The following is a 21,047-nucleotide window of genomic DNA, read 5'->3' as shown; positions in this document are numbered from 1 at the left end:
AATAATTTGAGCATCCTTGCCCTGGGGAGGGTGATACCATCCCTTTCACCACATCCAATTTCCCCCCTCTCCAGCCCTTCCTTGGCTGCTCTTGCCTCTCTCCTCTCTGCCTCCCTCCGGAGCCTTCTCACGCTGGGGAAACAAAACAAAAAAACAAAAACAAAACAAAAACCCCACCGGCGTTCCCACCTGGGGCCAGCTCAGCGTGCGGAGGGCGGGGCGCCATGGGCGGGGCGTGTCCCCGGTGACCAGGGGGCGTGTCCTGGGCGTGTCTCCGGTACTCAGGGGCGTGTCCCCGGTGACCAGGGGGCGTGTCCTGGGCGTGTCCCCGGTGACCAGGGGCGTGTCCCCGGTACCCAGGGGCGTGTCCTGGGCGTGTCCCCGCTGTCCGGGGCGTGTCCGGGGCGTGTCCCCGGGGGCGGGGCCGGCGGGCGGGCGGTGCTTTGTGCTCGGCGGCGGCGGCGGGGCCGGGCCGGGGCCATGGAGCGCTGGACCGGCCGGGTCGCGCTGGTCACCGGCGCCTCCGTGGGCATCGGAGCGGCCGTGGCGAGGGCGCTGGTGCAGCACGGCATGAAGGTGGTGGGATGTGCTCGCAGCGTCGATAAGATCGAGGTACGCCGGCGGGGCTGGGAAGGAGCGGGGGCCGCCTCATTCCCCCGGAGGCCGCGGCGGAGCGGGGCCGCTCCCGGCCCGGGGGGAGATGCCACAACCAGCCCAGCCCTGGCCCCTCCTTGCCACGGAGCCCCTGGGGTGGGTGGAAGGTGCCCAAGCGAGGAGCGGGTTCAGGTTTTATTTATTTTTTTTTTAATTTTTTTTTTTAATTTTTGTTTTAGCCGCTTCTTATCGAGGTTAAAAATAGTGGGATGGAGCCGCGGGGCCCCTCCGGTCCTTTCGGGGATGCATCGTGTTAAAGCAATCTTTGGTCCTGCAAGGAGCATCTCTGCAGCCCCGTCAAAAACCTCATGGCGCTGGCTTGAGAATAAAGATGCTTAAAAGAAGTGTTTGCTCAGGATCCTTTCTGTGCGATGGTTGTGCCATAAGCTGAAGCTTGTTTGACGTTTTTAGGAAGTTCCCTCTGAGGGAGGAAATAAGTTTTAGTCATCTTAAATATTGCCGAGCTGGGTGTTCGGAGCTAAAGGAGAGCTGTGCAATATCCAGGGTTGTGTTTCCCTAGGCGAGGTGGTAAGGGCTCTGCACAGCTGAGAATAAATGGAATTTTTTCCATTTATTGGAATAAATATGGAAATTGGATGAATGGAAATATTGAATAAATGGAAATTATTCCAAATTAATGGAAACCGGGGCTTGGCGTTGCTAAGTGGGGTTGAGTAGAGAAGTGCTTGGGAAAAACCAAACTTTTCCCTTTTTTCACTGCGTATCACAGAGAGGAGAGAGCACCAACGTGACTTAGTGGCCTGTCCTTTGGGGCTTGCTGCTAATTTTGGACTTCCCAGCCTTTGGATGCTGTGCTTTGCAGGGAAAGCCGAGCTTTCCAAAGGCTTTCCCACGTTTTCTGCCGGTGTTGGATGTGCTGGAGCCTCGGGGTGCCTGGCAAAGGATGCTGCAAAGGATGTTGTGGCTTCCCATTCCCCTCCAGAAAAGTTATTTCCAATATTGCTGTTTCCAGCGGCGCCCTTATCTTGGATTCTTGTTTTGGAATCTTTTCATTTGGGAAAGAAATCAGTGCTACTTGTGTTTTCCTTCGGCGTTCACGTGAGTTTCCTTCCTTTCCGAGCCTTTCCTGGCCAAAGCGCGGCGTGGATTTAAGAGGGAGCAGTGCTGCGAGGCTTTGTGTTTTTATTGGAATGTGCACCGAGAGCAATCTCTCCTGTATTGATGATTGCTGGGCTTTGCTCAGGGTGCAGATTTGTCCTGTGCTGTCTCAGACACGTGTTCCCACAGCAGCTGATGTTTGTCCCCGTTCCCTCCCTCGACCCAAGTGTGTTTGCAGCGCTGTCATTTGTTTTGGTGGGTGTCTGGATTGTGTTTTTCTCCTGCTGCTATTCTGGGTTTATTTATTGTCCAGCATGTTTCCTTAACGAGGAAGAAAATCCCAGCAGAGGGGAAGGGAAGGTGGTGGAGCATGGGGGGGGGGATCCAGGGTCACAGTGGGAACAGCTCTGTCACCTCCTGGCTGCCAGGGATGCTGTGGGAGCTTTGTACCCAATCCTGCCCTGCTTCAGGGCACAGCTTTCCTCCAGGACATTCACCTTGAGCCTTTTCCTTTAAAATAAAATAAAATAAAATAGAAATAGGAAGGTATCCAGCCATGGAACTGTTGAGCTGGGGATTTATTTGGGGGGGATCTGAGGGATGCTCTGAGGTGGTGGAGGGAGGAGGAGTGTGAAGGAGTTGGAGTTTGGCGTTGCCAGAGCATCACAGCTGTAATTAACAGAATTATGGAATGCCAGGCTGGTTTGGGTTGGACCCTATAAACCATCCCATTCCAAACCCCAGGGGCAGAGCCACCTGCCACTATCCCAGGGTGCTCCAAGGCAGCTTGGAATGGAAAAAGGACAAGCAGCAGGGTATAAAAGCTTGAATACAGACCTCACTTTGCAGCACAAAATACTCATATTTCAAAAAAATTCATTAAAGTTTTGATGTAAAATGTCTGGAACCCCTGTGTGAGGTGGATTTGTAACCTCCAGCTAACTGAGAGAGCAGGTTGTCTAGTGGGGGTTTAGCTTGGGCAATAAATGCCAAGTAAAGATTTCTTAATCTCTTGGAAAATCAGATAAAGGCTTGAGGCAAGATAATGAAGGATTTACAAAGTTGCATGTTTGGCATTAAACCTGTGTCACAACTCCAGTGGTCTTTATTTGGCTTTTGAAATAAAAATGTTAATAGCTTGGAAAAAAAAAAAAAACAACCAAAAAAAAAAAACAAAACAAAAAACCGCAGAAGGATATTTTTTTTTTTTCCTTCTAGTGGCTCCACTGGCCAAGTTTCCCTCTCTGCTCCAAGCAGCCCCACATTCCCCACTCCTGCTGCTTCTGCTGCTGGAGACTCCTCATGTGGGTTCATCAAACAGTAACTTTAACAGACAGGCATCGAGGAATAAAATATAATTAAACTGGCTGTATTTTCCTTTTGCATGCCAGGAGGTAATTCAGGTTGAAGGCTTTTTAAAATGCAGAGCCTGGAGGTACTAACAGCTGTCAAGGACTTTTTGGCATGTGCTCAGTGAGTGTTTGCTGCTCTCCAGACACCTCCACGCGTTCCAAGTCAGGAGCTTTAATGAAGCAGCCAAGCATTTTTAGCAGCTTGGAAGACCAAGATTTTGGTGGTTTTTTTTGGAGGGGGAAATGCTCCTTGGGGGATGATCACCCTCACAGGGACCCTCTTGTTCCTCCTGGGGTCTCCAGGGTGCTGAGATTTACAGCCACAGCCGCTCTGGTGCTCTTCAACCTCCCTGCTCCTTGTGTTTTCCAGGAATTTGTGTTTAGTGTCTGACTTCCTGCAGCAGCACAAAAAAAAAAAAAAAAGGGGGGAGAATTTACACATGCATGGGACAAAATGTTCCTCCCCTCCCAGCTGGCAAACACCTCTCTGGTCTTTTATTCAGTGAGGTATGAGAGTTTTGATTTTGCAGGGGTTCTTCCCCAGGGTGGAGAAGAATTGGGAAGGTTTTTCTGGCTCAGCTTTTGCAGCACAGGAGAGCTGTTTCCAAGGGGTTTGCAGTGATGCTGGTGCTACACCTTTCTAATAATGAAAAAGGATTTATTTGATATGTATGGAGAACGGCAGAAGTGCTGGCAGGTGCTGTCCCTGCAGCCCTGGTGTCAGAGCCCTGGGTCTGCAGCGTGGCTGGGGCTGGCACTGATGGGAGATGCTCCAGGTGGGACAACTCTCACCTGCTCCAGCTCACTGGAAATCTTCCAGCAGCTCGTTCATTCCTTGGATACCTTGCTCTCGTGTGACCAGGGACACGGTGGATGCCGTGTTCCAAAAGAAATTAGTATTATTTTTTTTTCCCCTTTGTTGGTGTGCTGACAGCAGAGCCGTGCGGGAAGCAATAAATGTGGCTTAAGATAGGAGGTTTAACCAGTTAATTCCAATGCATTTGTGACAGGTATTGATCAAAGGTAACATTTATAACCAGGACTGCTTTGTCAAGGTTAGATCTTGCTCAGGAAACAGCTTTTGATAAGCTGAGCAATTGATTGCAGGTTCAGTCTCTGAGGAGGGTGTGTGGGAGGAGGAAGGAGCTGAGTCTTCCTCCTGGGATCTGAGCATCCATTTTTGGGTTCTCTGGTCACTTCCATGAACCCTAATGTGCAAGGGAGGCTCTGGACCTCCGTGGGTGCTCCAAGAGGGGTGATTAACAGCTAATTGGTGTTTAATTACTTGCAGGCAGATCACGTTGATGGTTTAGAGGTCACCTGGTTCCATTTTGGCATTCTGTCTGTCCCTAGTGGGTCTGTCCCTCTGTCCAGCTGCTGGGATGGGTTCCCTAGGCTGTTCCCACAGGTTTCCCCGGTCTTGGGGCAGGATAATCCCAAGGCATGGTCCTGGTGGAGGGAATGACCTTCAGGTTGTCCTTGGCCTCTGGAAGGGATTGTTTTGTGTTTGGCCAAGGCTTTGCCTCGGGGCTGGTGGGCTCAAGGCCACCTCTGGAGTGCTTTTATTGCCACTTGTCCCTGAGCAGATCCTTTCCTGATAAACAGCAGAGATCCCACAATTGCTGTCCAGAGTGGGGGGAGCAAATACTTCTCTGTCCTCGTGGTTTTCCCCAACCTTGAAGCTCAGGGGGCTTAAACCAGGTTGGATTCCTCTTGTTTCTCCCCCCAAAAGCTTCAAGAATGTCACTTTGCAGCACCCCCCGTTCTCTGCTGCTCTTCTGTTCCTTTGGGCTTTGCAATAGAGCAGCAATACCATGCTCAGAGCCCTGAAAATAAATAATAACTGAGCTTTTTCTGGGATTTTTTTGGAGCTGGGCTGGGGTGTGTGTGCTTGCAGGGAAGGTCAGGTGGCTGTCCCGTGCCTCAGTTTCCCTGTGTAAAACCTGGCAGCTCTCCTGGCAAGGTGGGAAGGTTGTGTTGGACACAGAGGGGATTTTCTGGCTGGTTTTGGGTTTAAGGAGAGTGCCCAGGACAGGGAGGTGTGAAAAGAGCTGCCACAGTGCCGTGAAGAAAACACCATGGTGTTTTCCTTGGGGGTTATTTAAGCTCTACAGAAAGCAGTGGCTGTGCTCAAGTTGAATTTTTCCCTCTCTCCTGCCCAGTGTCTTGGTGGGCAGTGCCAGTGGGGATTCCCTGGCTCTCAGTAATTCCTGGGGCAGCCCCAGGTGGGTTTGTGCCACCCTGGCTCCGTGAAATGTCCCATTTCTGTCCCGTGGGGCTCAGCCTCAGCTCTGCCCAGCTTAGCTGGGATTAGGCTGGCGTGGCTGCAGATGTTGGATGCCAGCCCTGCAGCTGTGTGTGCCCTGGCAGGGCTGCCCCTGCCTCCCACTGCTCCCACTGCTCCCACTGCTCCCACTGCCCAGGCTGGGATGTGCTGCAGCCTCAGCCTCTTGTCCACGGGTCAGAAACTTGGGCTGGGATAAAATTCAGCAGCTACCAGTTGAATTTTGGGGCGGGTGGGGGAAGCCCAGGCCCCTCCTGGCGTGCATTAATCAGCAGAAGAGGATTCCTCAGGGATTACAGGATGGGAACTGAGGAGCTGCAGTGACACCCTGCTCTGCCAGCCCTGCAGAAGGGACACACCAGAGGAAAGGGGCTGCAGGAGAAGAGAGGACACACCACAGGAAAGGGGCTGCAGGAGAAGAGCCCCATCCCGAGCTGTGACACTGGGATCCTGCTGTTCTGGTGCTCTGGAATGGCCCAGCCCTGTTCCAGCCCCTGGATGCACTCAGGTGTGCCTGGGACCCCCAGCTCGGAGCTCTCGGTGCGTTGTCATCTGCTGGGGTTGGTTTTGGCAAGGGGGCTGGGCTGGGAAGGGCTTGTGGCAGGGCTGGGAACAGTCCTGGGTGTCCCCAGGAGCTCTCCCAACTCCTGGACACCCAGGATGTTCTCCATTGCCTGTTTTGCTCAGGGTGGGTACCTGCTGCTTTCCACGCACCTCTGATCACACCTTACATTTTCAGGAGGTCCCAGGCCTTCACTGCTGCAAGATTAGGTGGGGCTTGACTGAATTAAAATCATATTTTTTTTCCAGGTGGTGGTGACCCACGAGGCAGGATTTGGGGGTGTCAGGCAGGAGCTGGGGCTCAGCTCTGCCCCTGAGCTGGGTGTCTGTGGGTTGTTGCCTTGGGAATCTGCTGGGGAAGGGACAGTGATCCCAATCCTGGTGGATCCTGGGCTCTGCTGGAGCTCCATGGGCAGCCAGACAGCAGCTTCAGCCCTGACCTCAGTGTTGGGGCTGCTGGAGGAGGGGATGGAAGCATCTGTGTGCAGGGGAACCTGCCCTGGGCACGCAGGCTCTGTAGGGCTGGGTTTAGGACAGGCACAGCTCAGAGGAAAGCAGAATATTGCTCTAATGAGCTGTCAGGATGACAGCAGCAGTGTCTCCTCCTCCCCCATGCCAGCCTGGAGCAAGAAGTGAAAAACTAAAAGTGCCTTGACTTGAGGAAGGAGTGTGTGAGTGCCTGAAGGTAGCAGGGACCTCCAGGGCAGTCTGGCTCACGTGTGACAATGGAAATTAAAAATTAAGTGAGCTAAGAAAACCATATCCTGGGATGTTGAACTGCTGGGAAAGGGCAGGGAGCAGAGAAAGCTTGGAAAAAAGAGCAGCGTGTCCATGGAGGACAGCTCCCAGCTCTGGGGGATGTGGTGGTGGCTCAGCCAGCCCCAGCTTAGCAGGAGCCTGGCTCCAGTGCCTGGGGAGGAATGTGGAGTAATATTTGTCCTTGGATCCTACAGGCCAAAAGGTACCCACAGCTCTGAGTGTGATTCTTTCCACCTGACAGTGGGGACACAGCTCTGGATCTCACTCATGGTCACAGAGCACTGTGGAAATAAAGAAATAAACCTCACCCTAGTGCTTTATTCACTGTACATCTCTGTTATGCTGTTGTACTGTTATTAAATCTTAATTAAGAGCAGCTTCAGCCTTGCCAATCAGTGGAATGAAAGGGTTTGTAAGCCCCCAGTTTTCTTTCACAGCTGTGATGCTGTTTGTTAGACTTTTTCTCCTTCATTTCCTTTAGATGGCAAAAGTAATTGGGGTGACTTTGGTGTTTTTCCAGTTGGTTTCTTGGTGCAGTTCTGTGTTCAGGCATGAGCTCAGTCAGTAGGACGTGAGTACCTGTGCTGAATGGCAGGTTAGATTAAAAATTACCTCATGGCTTATTCTGGCTTTAATCTCTCTGAACTGAATGTGTCTGAAGTTAATGGGATGGTTTGCCAAACAAAGCCCTACTGGACTCTTTCCTTCCCCCGCCCCTCCCCTTTAGAGTCCCTTCACCTTTTTATATCAGTTACTTCTGTAAAACCATTTTACCAGGACTGGATGTAAATGCAGGGCCCTGTGCCCCATATACACAAAGAGCATTAACCCTTTCTGGTGGTTTCTGAACACAGCAAACCCATCCCATGAACGTGAGGAATCCTTTCAGGCTGGGTAGCACCCGGCTGTCCATTTCCAAGCATCCAGAGATAATGGTGTGGTACAGAGATGCTGGAAGTGTCCCAGGCCAAGCTGGACAGGGCTTGGAGCAGCCTGCAATAGTGGAAGGTGTCCCTGCCCGTGGTAGGGGTGGGGAAACTGAATGTGGTCTTTAAGGTCCCTTCCAACCCAAACAATTCTTATTTCAGATTTCCATCTCCAGCTGCTGGACTTGCGCTGGCCTCAGCTCTGTTGCTGTTACCTGGTCTCTCTCAAATTGTTTATGAAATTTGGCAAAACAGCTTTTTTCTCTATTTTTTTTTTCCTCCTTGTGCATGTGGCATGCTCAAAGTGGAATGAGCATCACTTGAGTGACTTAATGGATGCTCTGAAAGAAAAACTCTGCGGGCTCCATAGCTCAGAAGGTTGCTTTTCAAAAGTCTCTTGCAAACTTGCCTGCAGTTGATGTTTCTTTGAAGAGTCTGTGATGACTCTTTATCTGTAGATGGTTGAAGCACGTTTTCAGCCCTGCCTGGGTGTCAGCAGTGTTCAGCACTTGGTTTTCAAAGAGAATTTGTTAGCACAAGTGCAGCCTGAGAGATGAAAGGATCTGTGCCGAGTCTGGTTGGAGGCAGCAAGACACCAGACAGGGAAAGAAAGGTTTAGAGAGAGATTTGATTTCCCTGGTCAGCTGCGTCAGAGCAGCTTTTCTTCCAAGGTGAAAGTCAGTTTTTGCCCTTGGTGTGTCTGTCTGGGAGCAGAGGATGGGCACTGCTGCCAGAGCTCACAGCCTGGTTGGAGGGACCACAGTGGAGGATCTGATGGAGCCTCCCTGCTCCAGCAGCGTCATCCCAGAGCAAATCACACCCCTTGTTTCCTCTGCTCCTTCAGCTGTGTCTCCACTGAGCAGGGGGAGGTTTCTCCGGATGGTGGAAGTGGCAGCTGGACGTGGAAATGGAGCTGTGAAGCACAGTCCTGTGTCCCTCTGGGCTGCCAGTGAGCTTGTCTGTCCTTTCCTGTCCATGGGGATGGGTCCCTCTTCCCTCCAGCCAGCTCTCCTGGCACGGGTCCTGCTCTGGGAGATTCCTCCCACCCCCTTGTGCTTGTGTTTCTCATTTTTGAACATCCTTGCACTCTCACACCGGTTTTTGCTCCTTTTCCCCTCCTGTATCTTTGCAGGAACAAGACCCCATCCCTGGAGCAGTTTAGAACCTTCCAGCAGCCCTTCATACTGCTGTGAATTTTCTAAGTGCTGCTCTTGCAGATTTTCTTCCCCTCAACTGCTTTTTCAAGCGTGTGCTCCGATGGTGAAAAGCAATATATTTTTCCACTCCTATCAGCCTATCATCAAGGTTGCCTGTATGGCAAAGTGCAGGCAGCCCCAGGAGGGCACAGAGAGGTAGGATTCAGTCCCAGGGGCACCTTTGTTGTTGTCAGCTCAGGGGTCTCCAGGGATGCTGGTGCTGTTGGTGTGGATCGATCTCCGACTGAGCTGGGCATCCTGGAGCTGTGAGAGCAATAATAATCATCCTTGTGTTACTGCAAAGCCTTCCCTGAGCTGGGAACCAGGCAGGAGAGCAGCTCCTGCAGCAGAGCTCAGCCCTGGGCTGCTTCTGGCTTGTGGTCCATGAAAGCTGCTGGGCTTTGGGGAAGAGAAAGCAGCAAGGGTGTAACACCCTGACCTTGGTCCAGCTTTGTGGTGGGCTCAGCCACTGGGAAACACTGAAAATCATTTCCCAAACAAAGCCACTTGCTCCAGAATGCTCCAAGGAGCGTGGTTGGTGTGCAGGGAGGGGCTGGAATTGGTCCCTCTGCAGGGCAGGACCTCTGAGCTGCCTTCATGTGCAATCATTTCCAGGAGGTTCCTGCACTGGGCCTCGCTCCTGCTTTTATGAAAGGCTGGGAATTGCAGCCCTTGGAATGCAGGGAGGAGTGGGAAAGCTGCCCATGGCAGGAGCAGGATTTATTGGACCCACTGAAATGTCACTGATGGTGCCGGCGCCGGCGCTCGGGTGATTTGGGGGACATTGGTAGCCAGAATCCATCTCCCCTCAGGAGCCAGACATCATGTGGCTCCTGCCTGGCACTGGGAGCTGTCACTGTCACTGTCACTGCTGGGACACATCAGGGAGGAGATGCTGCTTCTCATTAGTGTCAGGGGTAAAGGGCATCCTCGGAGGCTGTGGCCAGCAGCAGCTCCCGGCCTTTCCTTGGCTTTGTGTCACCCAGCCTGACAAAAGGTTGGGATTTTTGGTTGGCTAATGAGGAATTGTCAGGCACATCCTTTGCCAGTGTGGCAGACTTGCAGCCTGGTGCCAGGGCAGGGTTTATTTGTGTTTTGCCAGCATTGCTCACCTTGAGATTACCCGGGGTGATGGACGAGCACTGAGCGTGTCCTCAGGTTCAATAACTTAAAGGCTGAAGCTCTTGGCTTCTCCTGGATATTGATATCTCCTTTTTCTTAATTAGCATCACAGTGATTCTTCCTCAGTGCCTGTTTTCAGGGCTGTGTTAGCCCTGAGGTGTGTCTTTGAGGATGAGCTGATGGCTCTTTCCATCCATCCTCATGGCTGTTTTTCCCCATCCTCATGGCTGTTTTTCCCCCATCCTCATGGCTGTTTTCCCCCCCATCCTCATGGCTGTTTTCCCCCATCCTCATGGCTGTTTTTCCCCCCATCCTCGTGGCTGTTTTCCCCCATCCTCGTGGCTGTTTTTCCCCCATCCTCGTGGCTGTTTTCCCCCCATCCTCATGGCTGTTTTCCCCCATCCTCATGGCTGTTTTCCCCCATCCTCATGGCTGTTTTCCCCCATCCTCGTGGCTGTTTTTCCCCCGTCCTCGTGGCTGTTTTTCCCCCGTCCTCGTGGCTGTTTTTCCCCCATCCTCATGGCTGTTTTTCCCCCATCCTCGTGGCTGTTTTCCCCCATCCTCGTGGCTGTTTTCCCCCATCCTCATGGCTGTTTTTCCCCCATCCTCATGGCTGTTTTCCCCCATCCTCATGGCTGTTTTCCCCCATCCTCATGGCTGTTTTTCCCCCATCCTCGTGGCTGTTTTCCCCCATCCTCATGGCTGTTTTCCCCCATCCTCATGGCTGTTTTCCCCCCATCCTCATGGCTGTTTTTCCCCCATCCTCATGGCTGTTTTCCCCCATCCTCATGGCTGTTTTTCCCCCATCCTCATGGCTGTTTTCCCCCATCCTCATGGCTGTTTTTCCCCTCCTGCCTCTGTCTCCCCCAGAAGCTGGCAGCTGAGTGCCAGAGTGCTGGCTACCCGGGCACGCTGATCCCCTACAAGTGTGACCTGTCCAACGAGGAGGAGATCCTGTCCATGTTCTCTGCCATCAAGACCCTTCACCAGGGTGTGGATGTCTGCATCAACAACGCGGGGCTGGCCCGGCCCGAGCCCCTGCTCTCAGGGAAGACAGAGGGCTGGAGGACCATGATAGATGTGAGTATTCCCCCGAGGGAGCAGGACTTGGGCCACTTCGCTGCCTCTTCTGGCCACCATCTCCTCATTTCAGAGCTGAGGATCTGCTCCCCAGCTTGCTCTGACAAAGCCCAGTTTTGCTGCCTGGGGAGTGGAAGGACATCCTGCCCTGCTGAGCCCTCACCTTGGAGGATGGAAGCACAGCAGCATTTTCCTTTAGCTCACTGGCTTTCTGAAGAGCCTCCCCCCCCCTTTTTTTTTTTTTTCCTTCAATAAAGCAGGAAATTGAATGCCAGGCACTGGGTTTTGCAGCTAATCCTGTTAGTTGTGGCAGTGGGTTGTAGAAATGGGCAGATTCTTTTTGGCTTAAAAAGCTGTAATGGTTTTTGTCTTTATAGCTTAATTTTCTGCCCATAATCTGGTTAGGGCTGGATGTGAATGAGAGCATTTCATGTGCTGAAATGGGAGTTGTGCACATGTCCCATCCCATTGACAACTCCTCCCTGGGTCCTCCTGTCCTGAGGTGCTGCTGGGCATCTTCCTGTGACTTCAGCACTTTTTGTCATTATGTGGGGGCCCTTTTCTGAACATAGCAGTGGGACCTCAAGAAGGTTTGGGTGTCCTTGCAATGTCTCTGGCCAGCGAGGTGCTGAACCAGGAGTGATTTCCCCTCCTGTGCCACTTTCCCTTGTTCATGGAAGTGTTTTCCTGGCAGGAACAGGAGTGGAACTCGTGGCTGTGGGTAACCCTTGTGGCACCTCCAGCAGCTCTGAGAGCTTATCCTGGTGAAGGGAAAGCCATGTCTGAGAAGCTGCTTGAAGCTGTAGGCTCAGGGCCACTGTGTCCAGCAGTGGAGTCATCTGGGATGTGCCAGCTCCCGTGGCTGTTCCTCCAGAGCATTCTCAGGGCTGAGTAAAGCAAAACACAGAAGCACATTAAGACTTCAGACTCCTTCTGCCAGGGCAAGAGCTGCCATATCCTGGCTAATTAAGTTCTTGTTAGGATTTTGGCCAGACTGCTGGCTGCTGTGACTGCAGCCAAAGCAAGCTCAGCTCAGCTTTGTGTGCCCAGCCAGGCTTTGTGGGCTGCCCAGCCTGGGTCACTGCACAGCCACATCTCCCCGGCCCCTGTTGCCATGGAGGCTTTAAAGAAAATTAAGTGAAGTGTAGCTGAGGCTGAGCTGCTGCTCAGCAGGGCACTGCTGGGCCCTGGGGGTCACCTGGGCCTTGCAAACTCCTTGTCCTGGTCCCTGGGGCTGTGTCATGTGTGGCTCCCTCAGGGATGCTGCATGTCCCTGGTGCTCCTTTGTTTTTGGTAGGTGGGCAGGCTGGGGGGGACTTGTGGCATTTCCCAGCTTCCCCAATCCACATTCCCTCCCCTGGCTGCTCAGCTGGAAGTGCTCCCTTTATCTCACCTTCCACCACTTTTAGGGAGAGAGATTTTGGAGTGGGGATTGTCCTGTATGAGAAACTCCAGTGTTGGTGTTTACAGTGACTCAAAGTTTGGGAGCCCGTGGGATCCCCCTGTTTGTGGGGGCTGGTTTGGGGTGGGATGGGTGGGAGGAGAGGCAGGGTGGTGACCCCACAAGGGCAGTGTTAGGGAACCAGGCTGGGGGAATGTTTTATTCCCAGGGATGAGCTGTACAGCTCTGACTGCTTGGCAGAAATGCTGCTGTAGCAGCTTGAGGCACCCCAGCTTTCCCCTGTGCTGGCAGATATTTCCCTCTCACCATCCTCCCAGCAGCTGCTGGCTTGGCTCCTGATTTCTGTGTTAATTGAACAACCCTCCCACCTCCAACGTGAAGTCAAAGCCCTGGGATGCTCCAGAACCCAATGCTTCACCCTCCCCCCCCTACCCCGGGAATGGGCAGCCCAGCAAGCCTGGACTTTGCTTTTTGTGCTGCTGCTGAGGGGTAGGAATAGCTCAGTGGAGTTTTCCCTTTTGTTCTGTGCCCCTCTTTGGTGGCTGCATGGAAATAAATGTCTGCTGGAAGTGTCCCTGTCTCCAGGTCCTGCAGGCGCCGTGGCAGGGCTGGGGGGGCTCTGCAGGGCCAGCCCCCCCTGCCAGGGCACCCCAGACCCCTTTTCCTCCCAGGGAGAGCTGCCAGCACCTTTCACAGGCCACTGGGCTTTGCAGAGCTGTGTGGCAACAGAGAGGCTCCTTCCCAAGTTTCCTTGGAGAGCAGCGTGCTGGGAGATGCTGTTGGAGAATTCCAGGGCCCCTCTGGGCTGCAGGATGGGGAAAGTTTCCAAACAGTCATGGATCCATCGATTTAGAAGGCATTAGGGCCTTAAATTAAAGCCTTTTTTTTTTTTTTTTTTCCTTTTTGGTAAATTGATTTTTGCTTCCATGCATTTTTTATGAGCTTTGAGGCTCTGTGTCCTTACAGTTCCCCATCTCACTATCCTTTTTGTTACATATCTAGCAGCCAAAACCATGTTATAATTTACCTATTCCTCTCCTTTTCTAATGTTCCTGTTCTTTATTGTCTGGTATTTATTCCCAAGGTGGGAGCTGCTTCTCCCCAGGCTGCAGGATGTTTGGAATTATGGATTTCCAGCAGATCTGCCGTGGGTGCAGCCGGGAAGGTTTCACCTCAGGCAGGTTCTGAGCCCATCCTCCCTTGGTTCACAGCTTCCCCCATTCTCTCACTGCTTTGTGAGGCTGGAGCAAAGTCCTGATGTGCAGGAGGAGCTGGGTGCTGTGTGCACACTGAGCCTCTGGGGCTGCACAGCTCCTTCACGTTTTACCCACTGACCTTTCCAGCCAGGAATTCAAAGATTCTTTCCCATTTTCCCTGCTCAGGACACAGGTGATGGCTCAGCCAGCCCCAGCTTAGCAGGAGCCTGGCTCCAGTGCCTGGGGAGGAATGTGGAGTAATATTTGTCCTTGGATCCTACAGGCCAAAAGGTACCCACAGCTCTGAGTGTGATTCTTTCCACCTGACAGTGGGGACACAGCTCTGGATCTCACTCATGGTCACAGAGCACTGTGGAAATAAAGAAATAAACCTCACCCTAGTGCTTTATTCACTGTACATCTCTGTTATGCTGTTGTACTGTTATTAAATCTTAATTAAGAGCAGCTTCAGCCTTGCCAATCAGTGGAATGAAAGGGTTTGTAAGCCCCCAGTTTTCTTTCACAGCTGTGATGCTGTTTGTTAGACTTTTTCTCCTTCATTTCCTTTAGATGGCAAAAGTAATTGGGGTGACTTTGGTGTTTTTCCAGTTGGTTTCTTGGTGCAGTTCTGTGTTCAGGCATGAGCTCAGTCAGTAGGACGTGAGTACCTGTGTTGAATGGCAGGTTAGATTAAAAATTACCTCATGGCTTATTCTGGCTTTAATCTCTCTGAACTGAATGTGTCTGAAGTTAATGGGATGGTTTGCCAAACAAAGCCCTACTGGACTCTCTCCTTTTTTTTTTTTCTTTTTTTTTTCTTTTCCAAGGCACTGAGGGCTGCAGCACACACCCTCTCACTCCTCTAGACAGGGAATGGGTTTGATTCTTGGCATTATTCACTGACAAGCCAGGCTCTGTTCATCTTGCTTTTCTAAACCATCTGTGCAGGGATATGTTTGCTGTAAGCTGGGTTTCCATATGTGCTCTGGAGCTGGGGCACTGCTTTGGATGCCTTGGAAAGGGCTGGTTCTGGGAAAGTGAAATGCTGAGTACTTCTAGGAACAAAATCTTTTATGTTCTCCAGGCTGGCAATTGGAGCTCATTAATTACTGGGAAATGTGGCACTGTGGTTTCTGGGCCCAGGTGTGCTGGCCATCCTTGCCAAGGGATCTTTGAACTTTCCTTAAAATAGGAATGAGGCAGAAAAGAAGTCTCATATTGATATTTGTAACAGCAGCCTCGTGGTGATACAGACTTGCTCGTTTTCCAGGGGTGTTTTTAGGTTCCTGTTCCACATTTTGAAATGGGATTTCACCCCAAAACCCAGTCTGTGCTGGTGGGAAAAGGCCATCCCAGCTCAGCTGCCTTCCAGCTAATTGTTTTGTTGTACTGTGGAGTTTTATCACAGGGCTCTGGACTTTCCCATGTGGCTGTTGATTGGGATCTTGCTTTGCCAAGAGCTGTCAAAATCTTGTAACTTTGCCCACGCCGGGCATGGCTGCTCAGTGAGTCACAGGCTTTGGGATATGTTCCCCTCTAGTGGCCTTTGGAGAGGGAGTTGGGAGTGACTGCTCCAAAAAAACGAGCTGCCCGGTGGGCTGGGGCAGCCAGGGAGGCAGGAATGTTGTTTGTGATGAAGGGTTTTGCAGCAGCACTTGCCCAGATCCAAATCCCACAGGACTGGGTCAGGCTGGAGCGGGTGACTCCTGCTTTCCCTGACCACCCTGCTGTGGAATCCCAAATCCTTCCCGTGCCCTGCCTGCTCTGGGCTTCACTTCAGTGCTGCCTCCTCTGCTCATTTTCTTCCTGGCACAGCCCAGGTGAATTCTGAATTCCCAGGTTAAAGATTTATCTCTGCAGTTCCAGGTGTGATGGCTGAGGACCCAGCAGTGACTCTGTGCTTGACCAAAGTGCACTTGGATGGGGGTGATGGCTCCTCTGTTGCCTGGGTACTCCTAGGATCAGATAAAACTCTGTTTACCCCTGGCCAAGACAAACTCCTCAGGGATGGCCTCTGGCAGTGAATAGGGAATAAAAAAAACAGACAAAAGCAGTGAACCAAGACCCTTGAGCTGACCCCTCTCCTCTTTGTGCTCCTCAATAATTGCATCTCTCAGCTCCATCCCTTTCCAAACCAGTGTCCCTCTCCTTCCTGTCCTGTTGTGCCAGACTTCTTCTGCCCCTTTCTCGCTGATGGTTTTCCCAGTGATGATCCCCAGCCCTTTCCCATCTCCATCCCTCCCTGTCCTGCTGCTCTACCCATTGATCACCTGCCTTGTGATTCATCAGCACATCACTTCTTCCTGGGGATTTCACCCACTGCAGTGTGTTCAGACCCTTCTGGGCTGCCTGTTTAGGACCTGCCAAGGGATGGTCGCATCCTTTCTGGAAACCTTCAGCAAAACCCCTTCCAAGTCTCAGCCACTTGATCAATTAGCACTGCTGCTGAGGTTCTTGCTCATCAGTCCTGCACTTACCTCTGGGCCCTTTGTATTCCAGCTGGGAGAATTTCCTTATCTTTATCTTCCCAGCAGCTTTGACTCTGTATTTTATGGTCAAGGAATGCTGGAGGGACCGTGCATTAATGCTGGTGGAGATGAACGGACTGATTCTAACCAAGCCAGGGCACACTGGGAAGTGCTGGTCCAAAGAGCAAGAGCCTGGAATGCTCTGGATCCTAAAGGACTGGGTAAATTGCCAGTTAGGGCTGAGGGAAATGTCAGCAGGCGGAGGCAGACCGGTGGTTTCCACACCCCCAGGGTGAGTTGCCCACCCTGGTGCTCCCTGTGGCACAAAGTGATCTTTGGTTCCTGTGCCTGGCAGCTCTCTTGGTGCCTGCTCTGAGCTGCTGGCACTCTGACAGGCAGGATCTGGGGGTTTCCTCGTTGATGAGCTGACCTAATTACCTGCTGTTAGTGCCCTGCCTGCTGCCCAAACCCGGGAGTGCTCGGTGCTGGACAGAACCACCAGCTCTGCCTCTGGGCAGGGAGTTTGCTCTCCCTTCTTTTGGGCTTTACCCTCACACTTGTCCCTAAACCAACCAAGTCCATTTATTTCTGCTCTCTCTGGGTGTCTGTGCCCCCCCTGCCCCTGTGGCTGCAGCCCCCCAGCTCAGCTGTGGGGTGTGAGGATGAGAAATTCCCTCTGGGTTTTCCTGGGGATTGCCCCAGGGCAGGGACTGGAACTGATATCCCAGATTTTGGGCACACAAGGGGCAAATCAAGGAGTGCCTAGCAGGGCTGCTGGCATTAATTTCTTCTTCTTTTCTACCCCCTCAGGTCAATGTGATGGCTGTGAGCATCTGCACCAGGGAGGCCTATCAGTCCATGAAGGAGAGGAACATCGACGATGGGCACATAATTAATATTAACAGGTGAACAAAGGGGGGTGTGGGATCAGCCTCGGGGGATTTCTGCTCTTCCCTGCAGCACAGAGAGGATTTAAACACTGGCTGGGGTCAGCCATGGGGGTTTCCTCCTCCCTGCCTTATAGGAAGGGTTTAAGCACTGGAGTTTGGAGCTTGCTGTGGGTGTTGATGGGGTTTTCTAATGATTGTGGTGGTTGATAGTTGAAATGTAATCTTTGCTGGTCTAAAGCAAGGAATAACCCAAAGGAGGGGGCAAAGGGATAACCCAAAGCAGGGGGCAAAGGGATAACCCAAAGCAGGGGCAAAGGGATAACCCAAAGGAGGGGGCAAAGGGATAACCCAAAGGAGGGGGCAAAGGGATAACCCAAAGCAGGGGGCAAAGGGATAACCCAAAGCAGGGGGCAAAGGGATAACCCAAAGCAGGGGGCAAAGGGATAACCCAAAGGAGGGGGCAAAGGGATAACCCAAAGCAGGGGCAAAGGATGCTATCAGCCACTCCTGATGGGGCAGGGCTCAAGACTGATTTCTGGAGCTGCCCAGGAAGTTCTGGCCGTGTGGAGAGCAGCCTGTGGTGGTGTCTGTTCCCCGTGCCAGCCTCTCAGTGGGTTTGTTGTGACTCTCTGAGTGTCCCCTGTGCTCTCTCCCCAGCATGAACGGGCACAGCGTGGTGCCCCAGTCCGTGGTGCATTTTTACAGTGCCACCAAGTATGCGGTGACAGCGCTGACCGAGGGGCTGCGGCAGGAGCTGCGTGAGGCCAGGACACACATCCGAGCCACAGTGAGTGCCCAGGGCTCCCTCTGCCCTGCAGGGAGCCACGTGTCACGGGCCAGAGCTTTTCCCTTTGGGTAAGAGCCAAAGGGGTGCAAAAATAGTGCTCGGCACACTGGGAATGGTCAGGAAATGCTTGGGAAACGGTGGCTGTCTTTTGCAGGGAAGGGATTTTGTTTGTTGGGCTGCCTGTGCTCAGTCAGAGCTTTTCTGTGTTGTTCTTTGCTTCTCTGTCCCCCTGGGGGTGTGAGGAGGGAAGTACCTGCCACAAAAAATCATTAAGGCAAGGTCTGTTCACTTCAGCTGTTCCCTTAAAAAATGGGTGGGAAAGGAGAATAACAGAAGCCCACATTTTTTTAAATAATACTTTTACTGAAGGGGAGTTACAAATCCTATTAGGATGTGCTCTGCTTTTTTTCCAGTGTATATCTCCAGGACTGGTGGAAACAGGATTTGCTTTTAAACTTCATGATAATGACCCCGAGAGAGCTGCTGCAACCTATGAGAGCATTCGGGTAGGACTTGGAGGAATGGAACAGAGGGAAGTGGCTCTGATTATAATTGAAGTCCTTCTCCTGGCTAATGGTTCCAGAGAGTGCCCAGTGCTCTCCAGTCTCAGTCCTCAAACCTCAAATTTTCCACTGGTATTTACACACAGTGTAGGTTTTCATTTGGGTTCAGTTTCCAGCTCTTTATATTTTTCCTTTTATTTTGATGCTTCTGTAAATAAGTGTCAGTCAGCTTTGTCACTTTGCAGGCTGTGACTTCTTCATTGCAGAGAAGATGGGACAAGCAGAGGTGCCAGCACAAGAAGTGTTGTCCTGAATGTGGTATGGGATTTCCTGTGGGAATTCCTGATAAGGAAATTCCTGGCAGAGCTACTGTGCCAGCAGTGAGGTTATTCACAGCAATCCAAGAATTATCAGCACCAGACACATCCTTTGTGAAATTTTTAATGGATTGGGTTTTTCCTGCTTGCTTGCACCTTCTGGACATGGCCCAGTGACACTGTCTGACCTCATTATGGATGGGCAGGAGAGGAGGGGACCTTGGTGTGCTGCCCTTTGACCCAGAGCCCCTCTGCTGTCATTGCAGTGTCTCAAGGCTGAAGACATGGCCAATGCTGTCATCTATGTCCTCAGTGCCCCTCCTCATGTACAGGTAGGCTGGGGCTGAGGCTAGGGGGGCTCAGGGCTGCCCTGATCCACTGCTGGACCAGCTGGGAGCTCAGGGAGCCTGTGCTGGGGATTAGCAGGGATCATGTTTGTTTACACTTCTGGGTGTGGGATTGCTCTGGGGTGGCACTGCTGGGGCTCTGGGGCTGCTCAGGGTGTGGGATTGCTCTGGGGTGGCACTGCTGGGGCTGTGGGGCTGCTCAGGGTGTGGGATTGCTCTGGGGTGGCACTGCTGGGGCTCTGGGGCTGCTCAGGGTGTGGGATTGCTCTGGGATGGCACTGCTGGGGCTCTTAACATCCCTTTGAATCCAGCAAATGCTGAGCTGGCTCTGATTCTTCCCCCAGAGGGTGCTGGGGCACTACCCAGGCTTCCCAGGGAATAGTCGCATTCCCAAGGCTGCCAGAGCTCCAGGAGTGCTCAGACAGTGCTCTCAGGGTGGGATTTTGGGGTGTCTGTGCAGTGCCAGGAGCTGGGCCAGATGATCATTGTGGGTCCTTTCCAACTTGGGATATTCTGTGATTCCATGATCCCAGAGAAGGACTGTGCAAGGCAGGGGGAGTTTGAGTGGTAGGGGCACACTTTTGGATGGTGCCATCTGAGATTTGCTGAGAGTCTTGGCTTCTGCCAGTTGCCAAATGACTTGCTGGACCTGTTCCCCCCAGTGTGAGATGCTTGTGCTGCCAGAGGGACTCTCCTCCTGAGAAAGCAGAAATACTTTGGGCTGGAGGCAACAGGAGCAGGAGCAGAGTTGCTGTTGTGAGAGCAGACTTTGATCACGAGAGGTTCCTCAGTGTCTCGGGTGAACTCTGCTCCCTGGAGCAGGATGCGTCCCCTGGCACTGCATCCCTGGGGCTTTTCTTGGCTTCAAAAGATAGAAACCCTTCCTGTGGCAGCTCTGTGAGCTGGCCCAAACTGCAGCCTTGAGCCATGAGGTTCATCCTGCACCTTTTCCGTGCACGTTTGAGTTTTTGCTGCCTGTTAAAGGCAGAGCAGGTCCCTTCAGCTGTGCTTTCCTCCCAGCTCAGTTCATCAGGCTCATTCCTGGTCACAGGCTGCTGCAGCAGAGCAGTGCCCAGTGCAGAATGCCAGTTCCATCCATCCCATGTTGCTCTCTTGCAGATTGGAGATATACAGATGAGGCCCACAGAGCAGATCTCGTAGCAGGGGAGGAAGATGAGGAGGACCATGAGCAGCACCGTGTCCACTTGGAACCCTCTGGCAGCCCAGGGTTCCCTCGGCTGGCTGGCAACGTTTTAATCAAGTACCAAGGATCATGTCTGAAGAATTATTTTTCTCTCCCTCTCTCTGAGCTGGTGCTGGTGCTGAGCCAGTTTGAAAAAAAAAAAACCCAACAAAAAAAAAAAAAAAAAAAGAACCACAAACTCGTAGTGGGTCTCTTTCTCCCCCACTTCTTTCTGAAACTGCTTAAGAGTAAAATGTGTTTGAAAATAATGCAGGAAAGTGGTTTGTGGAAGATTGATTGTCTCCAGGCTGGTTTATTCTTCCTTTTGCTTTTTTTTCAAGGTTTGTTTGATCTTAGTTCCTGATGCTGTGTGTGGACCTAGGTGAAGTGGCACAAGATGTTTGCCAGCTTCAGTGTGCTTAGGGTTTGAGATTTTCAGTGGATGTCATACCTGAATCCATCTAATATTTTATTTCCATCAGGTTGATTACTGATGGTGATGATGCATGTGGTATTTTCTATTTCTTTTGTATTTCACTGCCCTGACCCCAGCATACAACCTCCCCCAGCCCTCCTTTCCCCTTCACATGAATCATGCCTGCCAAGTTTGAGGAAGTATAAATGTGTGTGCTTGATATTTCTCTTTTTTTCTAGGTAGGTAAATAGTTAGAGGGAAAGCACCTGTCCCTGTGCAGGTTAGGATGATAATTTCAGTGGCATAGTTACAGTAAGAGTGAGTTGTTTGGTATTTTTAATAAAAACTAAACGTGTGCTGTCTTGTGATCACCTCTATCTTGGTATCATCTCCCAGCACTCTTGATGTTCTGTATGTGATATTTGCATGCATTGACACTTTTCTGGAAACGTGGATTGCTCTGGTGCTGTTGAAATGCTGGTGCTGAGGAGCTGGAAATGGTGGAAGTTTATTTCTGTGTAGAGACACAAACTCTGAGAGAGAGAG

The 21,047-nt window shown here is 51.9% G+C and overlaps 1 protein-coding gene across 1 annotated transcript; it reads left to right on the top strand.

The window, feature by feature from the left end:
- The first annotated feature begins 334 nt into the window (after window positions 1-334).
- Window positions 335-20,237, top strand: DHRS11 (dehydrogenase/reductase 11). The gene is made up of 7 exons (XM_062507116.1): window positions 335-612; window positions 10,784-10,993; window positions 16,870-16,964; window positions 17,607-17,736; window positions 18,150-18,242; window positions 18,823-18,888; window positions 20,023-20,237. The coding sequence occupies exons 1-7, from the start codon at window positions 481-483 to the stop codon at window positions 20,062-20,064; spliced, it is 768 nt and encodes a 255-aa protein (XP_062363100.1). The 5' UTR covers window positions 335-480; the 3' UTR covers window positions 20,065-20,237.
- The last annotated feature ends 810 nt before the right edge of the window (window positions 20,238-21,047 follow it).

This window comes from Cinclus cinclus, chromosome 22 (assembly GCF_963662255.1).
Source record: "Cinclus cinclus chromosome 22, bCinCin1.1, whole genome shotgun sequence".
In the NCBI taxonomy this organism is placed as follows: Eukaryota; Metazoa; Chordata; class Aves; order Passeriformes; family Cinclidae; genus Cinclus; species Cinclus cinclus.
Note: the sequence above shows the minus strand (reverse complement) of the source record. Positions and strands in the feature narration are given on the sequence as shown.

What these genes read in the sequence shown, in the direction of transcription:
- DHRS11 (XM_062507116.1), top strand. Translation starts at nt 481, where the DNA reads ATGGAGCGCTGGACCGGCCGGGTCGCGCTGGTCACCGGCGCCTCCGTG. An exon ending in GCAGCGTCGATAAGATCGAG is followed by an intron (nt 613 to 10,783) that starts GTACGCCGGCGG and finishes TGTCTCCCCCAG; the next exon opens with AAGCTGGCAGCTGAGTGCCA. An exon ending in GTGCCCCTCCTCATGTACAG is followed by an intron (nt 18,889 to 20,022) that starts GTAGGCTGGGGC and finishes GCTCTCTTGCAG; the next exon opens with ATTGGAGATATACAGATGAG.